A 12431-nucleotide genomic window follows, 5' to 3' on the forward strand; every position below is an offset into this window, starting at 1 on the left:
TCTCGTTCTTACTATTTTATTCTCTCTATCTTTTATTATAATTTTACATTGATTATTGATAAAATTAAAATGTTATATATTTCAATAAAAACAATTATTAATTAATTTTTTAATCATTTACAACTTATCTTTAGTTAAAAAATAGTTTTTTTATTATCTATCTTTGCCGCACGTAAATGTTTTATAATTAAATATAAGCTTGTCCAAATATTTTACTAAAAAGAATTGTTTACTGAAATTTGAAAATTATGTACAAACAAGCTTTAGCATCTTCACCGCCGCCACCATCTTCTTTATTTCCTCGGACGGCGTCACTGTCAGTTCCCGGCAATGGACACACAACAAGACGATACTCCCAAACCGAACCAAACCCAACAACCTCTCTCTCTCCACACGCTCTCTTCCATGAGGTCCCTCCTCATCAACCCTTCAACCCCGAAGTGCACCGTTTCCTCAATCCTCGAAACCCTAACTCATTCCCCCCTCAATCACCACACTCTCAAGCTCCTATCCGAAATCGCCACAGACCACTCTTCTCTCTCCGAACTCGCCCTCCACTCACTCCTCACCGCCACCGAGTCCCCGACCAGCCTCGCCGTCGAGGCCCTTGCTTCTCTTTCGGAAGCATCGAGGCTCGAACTCGACGACGCGCTCTTCGTGTCGCTGTGTTTTGGAGCCTCCGTGCCCGCTAGGGTTTGGATGCTGAGGAATGCGGGTTCGCGGTTCCGGATCCGACCCTCTTTGTTGCTGGCGGTGTTGTTGGGGCTGACGAAGGACCCTTACCCTTACGTGAGAGCGGCTTCATTGGAAGGTCTCGTTGACTTGAGCCAGCGTGGAGAGTTCCACGACCTTAACTTGGTGGAAGCGTGTTATCGACGCGCTCTTCAGCTTCTTCGTGATATGCACGATTGCGTCCGGTTCTCTGCGGTTCGCGTTGTAAGTTACTTCTGTTCAAATTTCAACTGTCACAATCACAGTCTTCTTCTCGCTCTCTTCGGAATAAGTTTGAAATTTGGTACTTCATATTACAAGATTCTGATTTTATTTTACAAAATGTTTGCATTATTTATTAGTAGTTTAATGCTATTAACACGTTATTTAAACATATTTTTTAAGACGCTTTTTAGACTCAATTTATTTTTAAAATAATAGAATAAACAGATATTTTCAACTTATTTTAGTTATTCTGTCATTTGTTTTTCGTATCACCGTTTTCCAAACCATGTGGCATTATATCACAATTAAGTCTTATCTAGTAAGGTACACAAATCACATATTGAACTCGTCAAGAAACAAAATTTTCAGAAACCTTGTCAACCAAAATATCGTTTTTAATAATTTTTTAAAAGATTTTTAATAATTTTTTTAAGGTTATTGATCCTTCTAATATCTTCTTTGTATATGACCAAATCACTTTTAATAAATTTTAATCAATTTTTTTTTTTATTACAAGTGATACTCTAATATCTTCTTAAATATTATCATTTTATATTTTGTCATTTTCATTATTCACTCATCCACTTTACCGTCATAATAATAATAATAATAATAACAATAATAATCTATTTAATAGTAATAGTTTAATTAAAATTAAAGAATTTAATTAATTCAATTCATGGACTAAATACTATAATTGTTAGGTTAGAAAATTTAATTTATTATTGCTTGATATTATGTTGCGGATAGATTAGAAATGAGACGTCTCGCTGTTGGTGTCACCCGAAATAGTGCGCTTTATTGAGTTCATTCAATGCCGAATGATTTGAGCTAGTTGATGGTGGCGATTCTCTGAATGATTTGAGCTGTTATATTTCAGGTAGCTTCATGGGGTCTAATGTTAGCAGCTTCTAACTCAGACACCAAGGCCTATTGGTCCAATGAGGTATTTGCCAAGGTATACTCTTATTATATACTGTGGGTTGCACAGTGTTTGATGGATTCTCTATCTTGAATTTTTGGGTGTAAATATCTATTTTGAGTTTTCTAGCATTTCTGAATGTTGTTGGCTGGCCCCCGAGTATCATATAACATGTTCACTGCACGTGCATGTAGCTATGCTCTATGGCAAGAGATATGAGCATGAAGGTCAGGGTTGAAGTCTTTAATGGCCTAGGAAAAATGGAAATGGTATCTGAGGATTTTCTTTTGCAAAGCTTATCAAAGAGAGTTTTAGCGGTTGGAAAGCGAAAGGAAACTCAGGGTCAGGGCACATCTGAACAGTTTGACATGTTGGCAACTAATGTTGCTGGTGCACTAGTTCATGGACTTGAGGATGAGTTCTTTGAGGTAACTTATTTGAATATCCCGGAGTCATATATAGCTCCTTGTTTGCTGTGGTTCATATAAAAATTGACAGCAACTATCTTGTATAGTTAAAGGGCTTATTCCTTGTGTGATTATACATATGACAATAATGACTGCAACCTGAAGGTCCGGAAGTCTGCATGCCAGTCCATATGCACACTGACAAGCCTATCTGTTGAGTTTGCTCGTGAAGCCTTAGACTTGTTGGTGGATGCGTTGAATGATGACTCAGTGGTGGTTCGGTTACAAGCTTTAGAAACCATGCATCATATGGCAATTAATGGCTGTTTAAAGCTTCATGAAAAGCACTTGTGCATGGTATGCTTATATCCTTCATTAAACGTTTTGCTCTTTCAGCATACATTCTACTGCCTACAATTTTTTCCTTCATTTGAAACTGCAAGATGCATCTCATGTTGGACAAATTATGGAACCTCCTTTCTGCTGCTGTAAAGAGATTTAATGATTAAAATCTGTATGTTTTTTACTTTCTCATACTCAGAAGTTGTACTTAATTTTTCTTTCTCTTCCACCAAATCCCTTGTCTTTTTATTTGGAGGTTTTATGGTGAAAGAGTTATGCTGGTGTAGTTATTTTCCTGGTAGATGAACTAGGTCACGAGGGTTGAAAAATTGCTCATGGAAAATGAAGATTGACTAGTGGGGTGCATGGAAAAGTTGTTCTTGATTGAAGCCAAAAAGGCATGGTTTCTGAGATTGGTTGGGTTACCAATTTGAGGTATACTAAACAAAGCGAATAAGTGTTTTTACATCTGCTTGAATATCAAATTAAACATAGAAAGAATAGATTTTCTTACTGCTAAGCAATCAAATACCAGGCACTCTGATAGGATTCAAGAACAAGAGTTGGAAGAAAGAATGAATTGTTCTTATTGATTATGAACAGAGAAATAGAAATAGAACTACAAGAGTTCCCCAGAGCTATAGCTCCGAAAGAGAAATAATTCCCTCCAACTAACCAAGAATATTCATAACCCCCTTACAATGTAAACTAACTTGCTATTTATACATTCCTCTAATCTACTAACTGGGCCACTCATATTACTACTTATTATTATTCCTCTTCCTAGTATATACTTTCCATACTTTGGGCTTCCTCGACTCATCAATAACCTGGTCCTGAATTCCCTCACTGGGCCTAACAATACCACCACCTGAAGTGGCAGCCTTGTCCTCAAGGCAGAAAGAGGGAAACTGATGGCGAAGGACAAACACATCCTCCCAAGTTGCCTCAGAAGCAGAACAGCCCTTCCACTGTATCAAAAATTGTTTCATGTGCTTTCCCTCAGCAGAAACCCAACGACTAGCCAGCACCAGAGCAGGATCTGCAATTTCCTCAGTTTTCAAATTAGCAGGTAACTCCGTAGAGGATTGATATTGCCCAAAAGCACGCTTAAGTTGCGAAACATGGAATACTGGATGAATCTTGAAAGAAACAGGGAGCTACAAACGATAAGCAATAGAGCCAACACGACCCAAAATCTGATAAGGATCATAAAACAGTGGAGCCAATTTCTGATGGATACGGGAAGCAACAGAGTGTTGACAATGAGGACGCAATTGCAAGAAAACCCAATCACCCTCCAGAAACTCCACATGATGGCGACGTTTATTAGTAAATTTCTTCATAGCCTCCTAAGCACGTAACAACTGTTGCTTGAGCTGCTTCAAAGCCTCATCGCGGTCTTGCAACTCACGAGCAACAGCCTCAACACAAATTTCTCCAACCACCAGTTTCGGAATAGAAGGAGGGCTACGACCATAGACAGCCTCAAATAGAAATGTTCCAATGGACACATGATATGTGGTATTATACCACAATTCTGCCCAAGAAACCCACATGGACCAGTTACGCGGATGATCAGCAGCAAAACACCGTAAATACTACTCAAGACAACGGTTTACCACCTCTATTTGCCCATCAGACTGAGGGTGATAAGCAGTACTAAGGCGTACTTTAGTGCCTTGAAGCAAAAATATTTCTTGCCAAAAGTGACTCATGAAGACCGGATCACGATTACTCAAAATGGAGGATGGAATCCCATGCAAACGAATAATTTTGCGGGCAAAAATCTCAGCAATTTGTTTTGCCAAATAAGGGTGCTTAAGAGGGATAAAATGCGCATATTTAGAGAGCCTATCAACCATGACAAATAAAGCATCAAACCCTTTGGACTTGGGAAGCCCTACAATAAAATTCATAGAAATTTTGTCCCATATTTGAGAATGAATGGGCAACGGCTGCAACAAACCCATGGGAGAAAGAGCCTCGGACTTACTGCGCTGGCAAATATCACAGCTCTGGATAAAAAAGTTTGACTTTTTTCTTCATGCTCACCCAATAAACATTTCCAACCAAACGTCGGTAGGTACAAATCAACCCAGAATGCCCCCTCGTAGCATAGGCATGGAACTCATGTAACAAGTCAGGGATAAGAAAAGAATTAGCAAACAATACCAATCTGTTGTGGTAATATAAAACCTCACCCTTGAACGTATACCTAGATCGAGAATTCGGATTCTTTCGTAAATCCGAAATTACTTGACTTAAAAAAGAATCTGCCAACACTTCCTTCTGAATAAAAGAAAGCTGATCCAAATGTGGAAAGGAAAGTAATGAGTGAAGTTGCTCCTCTTCACTTCCTTGACGAGATAACGTGTCTGCAGCCTTGTTTGAGGACCCCGGCCTGTATAAAACATCGAACTGATACCGCAACAGCTTTGAAATCCAACTTTGCTGATCTGCAGAAGCTACCCATTGTTGTAGCAGATGTTTCAAACTGCATTGATCATTAAAAACAGTGAATTTTTGTCCCAAGAGATAATGTCTCCTATGTTGAATTGTGAGAACTATCGCCATCAATTCTTTCTCGTACACTGATTTGGCTAACTGACCAGCAGATAAAGCTCTATAAAATAGGCAATAGGCTTACCGTGCTGCATAAGTATCACACCAATTTCAGTTCCAGATGCATTGCACTCAATAGCAAACTGTTCATTGAAGTTGAGCAATGTGAGTACTGGAGCAGTAACCAATGCTTGCTTTAATGCAGCAAAAGCTTGGGCAGCTGAAGGATTCCACTTGAAACTATCCTCCTTGGTGAGTTCCGTTAATGGTTTGGCCAATTTCCCATATCCTTAGATAAAACGACGATAATACCCAGTTAACCCAAAGAAACCACTTACACCCTTCACACCCTTAGGCTGGGGCCAGTCCAACACACTACGCACCTTACTTTGATTGACCTGAACACCATCTGCGGAAATAACGTGGCTAAGATGCTCAATCTGCTTTTGACCAAAACAACATTTCCCTTTGTTAGCATAAAACTGATTGGCTGCTAAAATTTGCAATACACAACTCAAGTGCTTCATGTGTAAGGACCAATCGCTCCTATAGACAAGTATATCATAAAAAAAAAAAAACCACTATAAACTTGCGTAAAAACGGCCTAAATAGAGGATTTATAGTGGACTAAAATGTGGAAGGAGCATTCATAAGACCAAATGACATAACTAGGTACTCATAATGTCCCTCATGAGTCCTAAACGCCATTTTACAAATATCGTCTGTGTGCATCCGAATTTGATGTTATCCAGATTTTAAGTCCAATTTAGAAAAGAAATTGGAACCAAACAATTCATCCAATAATTCCTCTACTACTAGAATAGGGAATTTATCTGAAATAGTTATGGAGTTAGGCCCGGTAGTCCACACACATACGCCATGAGTTGTCCTTCTTTTTCACAAGAATCACAGGACTGGAAAAAGAACTGGTACTATGGCGAATAATTCCTTGAGACAATAAATTTTGCACCTGTTTTCCAATCTCGTTTTTATGATGATGAGGGTATTTGTAGGGACGAACATTTACTGCTTCTGACCCTTCTTTAAGGTTGATTGCATGTATTGTGGAACGAGCGGGAGGAAGACCCTTAAGCTCCTCAAAAACCTCCTTGTACTGATCAAGAAGTACACCCAACTCTATTTGCTGCGAAGGAGATATATCAGCCTTAAAATTCAACCCCCACTGATCTGTCTTGTTCCACGAAATTCCCTCAATTGACAAGCCATCCGTGTCAATTAAATTGTTCAAGGGTACAATGTTCTTTGCAGCCAACCCTCTCCTATTGCTTGACTTCTTTAACCTGACACCACGCAACTCAACAACCGTGTCTCCCCAAGAGAAAGACATGCTCATTTCACTCCAATCGACCACGACTTTGCCCAATGTCTTGAGCCAAGAAATACCCAAATGACATCAAGGCCCCCTAAATCTAACACGGACATCCATGAGCATTCGAACTTTAGCCACTTGAATAGGAACATTGGAACATAATCCTTTCATAAACACTACATGTCCATTGCTTGCACCACTTGTAGTTTCGTTTCCTCCAAAATTTCTAGGCCTAATGCTTGTACCACTTGAGGGGCTACAAAATTGGCACTAGATCCACTATCCACCAAAATTACTACTGACACCCCTCCTAACAGCCCGTTCAACTTCATCACTTTGGCAACCTCTTAACTAGAACTAGAAAGGCCCAAAAATCCCATCACCTTGCATTCCAGCTCCTTGGTATCTTCTTCAGAATCATCAACTTCCAAAGGCTCCAAAAAAAACTCCTCTTGGACCTCTTCATCCTCAGCCATAATAGTCAAACGTAGGGACTTGTCTCTAAACTGATGGTGCGGACCAAACTTTTCCCCACACTTAAAATAGAGGCCTAATCTGCTATGTTCAAGCATTGTATCATGCGAAAGATGTCGAACCCCTCTACTATGATTTTCTCCAAAACGATTATCTACACCAGTGCGAGCAACCCCATATTGCGTCGTTGATGCCGCACTTGAAGACGCCCCGAACGAAGGCTCTTTGGGTCCCTAGGTAACGGAAGCCACCACCGAACAAGAACTCCCGTGAAAAAATGCGGAAAAAGAGTCTCATCGAAATCCTGAGCCACCGAAACTGTTCCCTGTGGAAGATTTACCCCGCGACGTCATAGCATCCCTGGACTTTACTTGCTTCATACCCCCTAGCCAACTTCATGGCCTGCTTCCTTGTTGGATCCAAAGTACGAACCCTGAGTCGAATGTCCTCTTTCAAGCCCCCCACAAAATAACCTAGAAACTGAATTTGGGGTAATTTGGGAACTTGCGACGCCAATAACTTGAATTGTTGAATGAATTCTTCTACCGTGCCCTCTTGTTTCGGCTCTTCGAAAGGATTACTAAGACGATCCCCTCCAAATCTCACAATCAGGGCTTGCTTAAGATTTTCCCAATTGGGAATATCTTCTTCCCTCCACAAATTGAACCAATGGATTGTAATTCCCTGCATTCAAATCTTGGCCAATTTGATTTTTGTAGCCTCGGAAGTCCCTTGTACTTCAAAATACGTCTCCACTTGACAGATCCAACCCCCAAGATCCACACTGTCGAACTGCGGTAACTCCACTTTCTTGACGGAAGAACAAAACCCATTGTCGCCATCAATATCATTGTCCATATGCAATGATCCCTCATCCTCGTGAAACTCATCAACGTTATGTCTCATCAATTTCTTAACCGCACGCAACAAGGCTTGCGTCATGACGTGTAAGGAGTTTTGCGAAGCTTGTACCCCATCCATTGACTCTTGCATCCCCTTCATCGTTTTTGCAAACAATTCTTGTCTCTCACTATGCTTTTGACTATTGGCCCGTAAATCATCGATAGATTTTTCCAATCATCTAATATCTCATTTGTTCTCATACTCATGGTGCAATTTTTTTGTATCCGGCAGGTTGGACCAATTGATAGGATTCAAGAACATGAATTGGAAGAAAGAATGAATTGTTCTTATTGATTATGAACAGAGAAACAGAAATAGAACTACAAGAGTTCCCTAGAGCTATAGCTCCGAAAGAGAAATAATTCCCTCCAACTAATCAAGAATATTCATAACCCCCTTACAATGTATACTAACTTGCTATTTATACATTCCTCTAATCTACTAACTGGGCCACTCATATTACTAATTATTATTCCTCTTTCTAGTATATACTTTCCATACTTTGGGCTTCCTCGGCTCATCAATAACCTGGTCCTGAATTCCCTCATTGGGCCTAACACACTCTTGTATATTTTATCTCTTTTAGAAACAATAAATCTTTAACTAAAAATGACTTGGATGGTCCTTGATTTTCAGCAGATAAAATCTTTAATTAGCAAGTCCTAGTGAACATCATAAATAGGTTGTGGGGATTTTCTTGAGACTGGCTATATGGATATTGAGTGTGCTTTTATGAGTGGAATTCTTATCTATTTTGCAATTAATTATTAATATTAATCTTATGCTTCATTTTATTTGCAGTTTCTTCTTACTCTTGCAAACAACAATTGGGATGTAAGATATACTGAAAGGAAATTACTTAAAGTAGTGAAGCTAAAAGATCTGGAATTGTTCAAATCATCTATTGACAGACTTCTGGAAAATATAGAAAGTTATCCACAGGTTTGCTTTGTGCTATGTTCCACTTGTCTCTCTCATTTTCTCAAATGGCTATGTGCGATCTATTTTGGTTTTTCAAAAGGTGCAAAAAGGTTTTATTTGCAAAAATATGTAACCTCATTAGATAAAGTTGTTATTGCATTATTTATGAAAATTCCATTTGACTCGTGTGGTCATTTCCATTTTGATGGTTTAACTATAATGTTCTTTGAGCTCATCCATATTATTGTTCTTGATATTCTCCTCTGAAAATCCGTTTTTCTCATATATAATTATTATGTTACTCATTACCTAGAAAACTCACCTCACGAACTTGATGCTCATCTCATCCTGCCATTGTACCGTTCACTGACATTTGGCTGCCTGAATCCTTGAATTAAATTGAAAAGCAGTATAGAGGGGAAAAACTTGACCTTGATGACTACTGGTGTGTTTGATCAGAAGCTAGTAGAGACAAGCTTTTGCCCAAAATGTGGTTTGAGACTTACCAAACTCAACCTAACACACATATACATGTATTTTTATTTCATAATAAATGCAATAAAAAACTATATCCTTGACTACAAATAATTATCTTTTAATCTTTTTTTTTTTCCATTTTAGCTTATCAATTTTTTGTTGTTAAATAAATAAATGATAATTTGCATTATCATCATCGTCACATCTCTTCTTTCATAGTTGTGCTTTGGGCAGTATTACATGCTCTCAATTTTAGCTACTTGTCCTTTAGGTAGAATATCCTTATTTACAAGTATTTTTCACCCTTTTACGGGACATTCTTATCCTTACTGCATTCATGCCTCTCAATAATTCACCATGGTTTAAACTTTCGTTGTGGCTTCAAAAGTATTACCAGTAGCCATAGATGTGCATAGCAGAATTAGATAAGATGAATGGGCTTATGGAATTGATTTAAGTCAAATCTAGGTTCACAACAGCAAAGATGAATTATTCACTAAAGTTATCATCCAGCATTCAAAACTAGCTGTGAACAAAAGAATGTTTCATGGTCCTTCAAAGCACTTGCTTTCTCTAACTTATTGAAAGAGCAATAGTGAAACTGGGAATGATCCCATTGCATAATTGAGATGTGATCATTGGCTTTTTCAAAACAAAGGAAGTGACAGGAAAATTATGGAGCATATCCCTTCCTCATTCCATCCAAAATATTGCCTATGCTTTATCGATTACATGCTTCTTAATCGTGTTATCTTTTGAAAAACAGAGCCAAGATACTCAACAAAACCATTTTTTGGCACTTTTTTAACTGTTATTTCATCCATATGTTTAACTTTTAACTAGCATGTTTCCAGGATGAAGATGATGTACTTTCTACTTTTTCTCATCTGGGCCGAAATCACAAGAAATTTGTAGGCTTGATTATCAAGGAAACTTTTGAAGAGGTGCGCTCATTAGGATTATTGCATAACCATATGCAATATCTTCTTGAACATTTGGCATATTTTGCATGTCACTGAGACAAATATATGTATATTTCTTTGAAGGAGTAGCACTGATTACATTTTGATTTTGCTTTTCACAGGTAGAAGCAGCTTTTGAAGGAAACGTGGAATTTAATAGTGCAAGGATAGCTGCACTTTTAATCCTTTCTATATCTGCTCCACTCTTGAATGCTGATGTAGGCAGTATACCACCAGTAATGTTTTCTTATGCAGTTACATTCCTTGGTAGAATCTATAATGCTTTTAGTGATATCATGGATAGGGATGCCCTTTTGGCCTACCTGTGTGAGAAAAGTAGATCTGTGGGGTATTCTGCCACAAATATTAACCTCAAAGAAGGGGAGCAACAGTTGCCTTTATTGAAAGGTGATGCTCCAAATTTTGCTAGCAATGAGGTGATCGAGTCCGAAATTGACTCCCATATAACAAGGGAACCAAAAGATGTGGCCAATTATAAGGTAGAACAACAGCAGTCAGTGTTTAATGAAATTATAAACTTCTCAAATTGCGTCCTTGCAAAGCCCCCTTATATGTGGTCAAGGATACAGTCAGGTTATACAAATGAAGTGCTGAAGTCCTTGAGGTAATAAACTGTAGTATAACTTCAGTAACATTGATGCCTTGGCATTTGGTGCAATTTGCATCTTCCAGTATTTGTATAATGTGTATGTTGTTTGCAAATAATCCCAGATCCGTATACAGACTCTGCTTAAAATAACTTGATTTTGGCATATTGATGTGCATTTGTGTAATGAATTTACATTACATGCATAGTATGGGGATTCTGGCTTGTTGATGTTGTCTATCTTTGGTTTTAGGAGTTGAAATTTAAGATGTCCTGTAAGCATATAATATACTTAAATACATTTTCTTATATTTTGATTGCTTTAATTTAGTATGTATTCATCTAATAGTAGCTTTTTGTTTCTAAACATTTCTTCCCTTGGGTGCTGATGTCAATGATGCAGGTGTTTGAAGGTGTTGGCCACTCTGAAATTTGATTCTTTGGGATCTGGCGATGCTTCCGCGTTTACTTTACTGTATCTCCGGATAATAGAGCTACTTGTGGAAGTATGGGATCCCTTGCCGCCAACTAAAAGGTGTTCTCATGGAATCGGAGAATTGAAATTGAAAATGGGAAAGCTTGATAGGAGGGTTAAAGAATTGATAAGTAGGTTTAAAGGTTTTTCTGCAGAAGAGGAATTGAATGTCCTGGAGCTAATCTTGGTGGCTTATGCCCTCAGGTTATTTAAAGATGAAATCTACTGTGTAACTCTTACATTCAAGAGGTTGACTGCTATCTATTTACGTTATGAATCTATCCTTAAAGAAAGATCAGCGTTGCCACCCAAATTCATAGTTGAACTTGGGAAATTATTACATGAAAGTAGCACCTCCATCAATGGAGCTTCCATCAGTCCACTTCAGTTTGATTCATGTCTCAAGTTCTTCTCTCTCAAGCAGTTTATGTTTCGTGGAACAATCAAACATATAAAGGCAGAACTAAATATTCCCAGTAACAACTCTGAGCATTCTCTTCCCTTTGTTTCAGGACTACCTGTTGGCATACCATGTGAGATCACTCTACATAATATTTTGAGTGAGAGTAGGTTGTGGCTCAGGGTGACTATGGATGACGGTTTCATACAATATGTCTTTCTAGATTTGGATCGTTTTGAAGGCTCTGGAGAGGTAAGAAATTTTACTATTATAGTGCCGTTTTACAGAACATCAAAAGTTAATTCTCTTACATTAAAGGTTTGTATTGGTTTAGAATGTTTCTTTGAAAATTTTAGTCCAGTCCAAAGGTTTGGGGGACCAAAACATGAACTAGTACTTCTTTGTAAAGAAAAACAAGTTTATCTTTCAAAGGGTAATAAAGATTAATTTTCTTTTCTAGTTTAGTTGTGCAAGTGAAAACTACTGCTCTTTAAATACCTATGCATTTCCAAGTGATTTACATTTACCAGTTTAAGAACTTGTGAATAAGTTCATGTAAAAAAAATAATATAAAAAATGAATAAAACTCTTTTATAAGTTAAAATTAACTTATACTTACCTATTTTTAACAAGTTAATCTTATTTAATTACTCTAAAACTTAAAAAGATTTAAAAAGTTAAGTTATTTTTAATTTATTAAAAAATTATTT

The 12431-nt window shown here is 37.8% G+C and overlaps 1 protein-coding gene across 3 annotated transcripts; it reads left to right on the forward strand.

Moving 5' to 3' along the window:
• The first annotated feature begins 249 nt into the window (after positions 1-249).
• LOC113863078 (protein SIEL) lies at positions 250-12178 on the forward strand. 3 transcript variants are annotated; one of them, XM_027496488.1, is made up of 8 exons: positions 250-936; positions 1817-1894; positions 2053-2286; positions 2431-2622; positions 8681-8821; positions 10132-10221; positions 10362-10864; positions 11250-12178. In XM_027496488.1, exons 1-8 carry the CDS (start codon positions 331-333, stop codon positions 12166-12168), a joined length of 2763 nt encoding a protein of 920 aa, XP_027352289.1. In that variant the 5' UTR covers positions 250-330; the 3' UTR covers positions 12169-12178. The 3 variants fall into 3 exon arrangements, with proteins under 3 accessions (XP_027352289.1, XP_027352290.1, XP_027352291.1); XM_027496489.1 differs by having other exon boundaries at positions 1817-1882; XM_027496490.1 differs by having other exon boundaries at positions 250-940; positions 1821-1894; positions 10362-10855; positions 11250-12168.
• Positions 12179-12431: the final 253 nt, after the last annotated feature.

This window comes from Abrus precatorius, unplaced genomic scaffold (genome assembly GCF_003935025.1).
Source record: "Abrus precatorius isolate BTA unplaced genomic scaffold, Abrus_2018 Scaffold3, whole genome shotgun sequence".
NCBI classification, from domain to species: domain Eukaryota; kingdom Viridiplantae; phylum Streptophyta; class Magnoliopsida; order Fabales; family Fabaceae; genus Abrus; species Abrus precatorius.

Bases quoted from the DNA above. Each gene is read 5' to 3' on its own strand.
- LOC113863078 (XM_027496488.1), top strand. From the start codon at position 331: ATGGACACACAACAAGACGATACTCCCAAACCGAACCAAACCCAACAA. The intron at 1,895-2,052 runs GTATACTCTTAT...ACGTGCATGTAG, and splicing joins CCAATGAGGTATTTGCCAAG to CTATGCTCTATGGCAAGAGA. The intron at 2,623-8,680 runs GTATGCTTATAT...TTTTATTTGCAG, and splicing joins ATGAAAAGCACTTGTGCATG to TTTCTTCTTACTCTTGCAAA.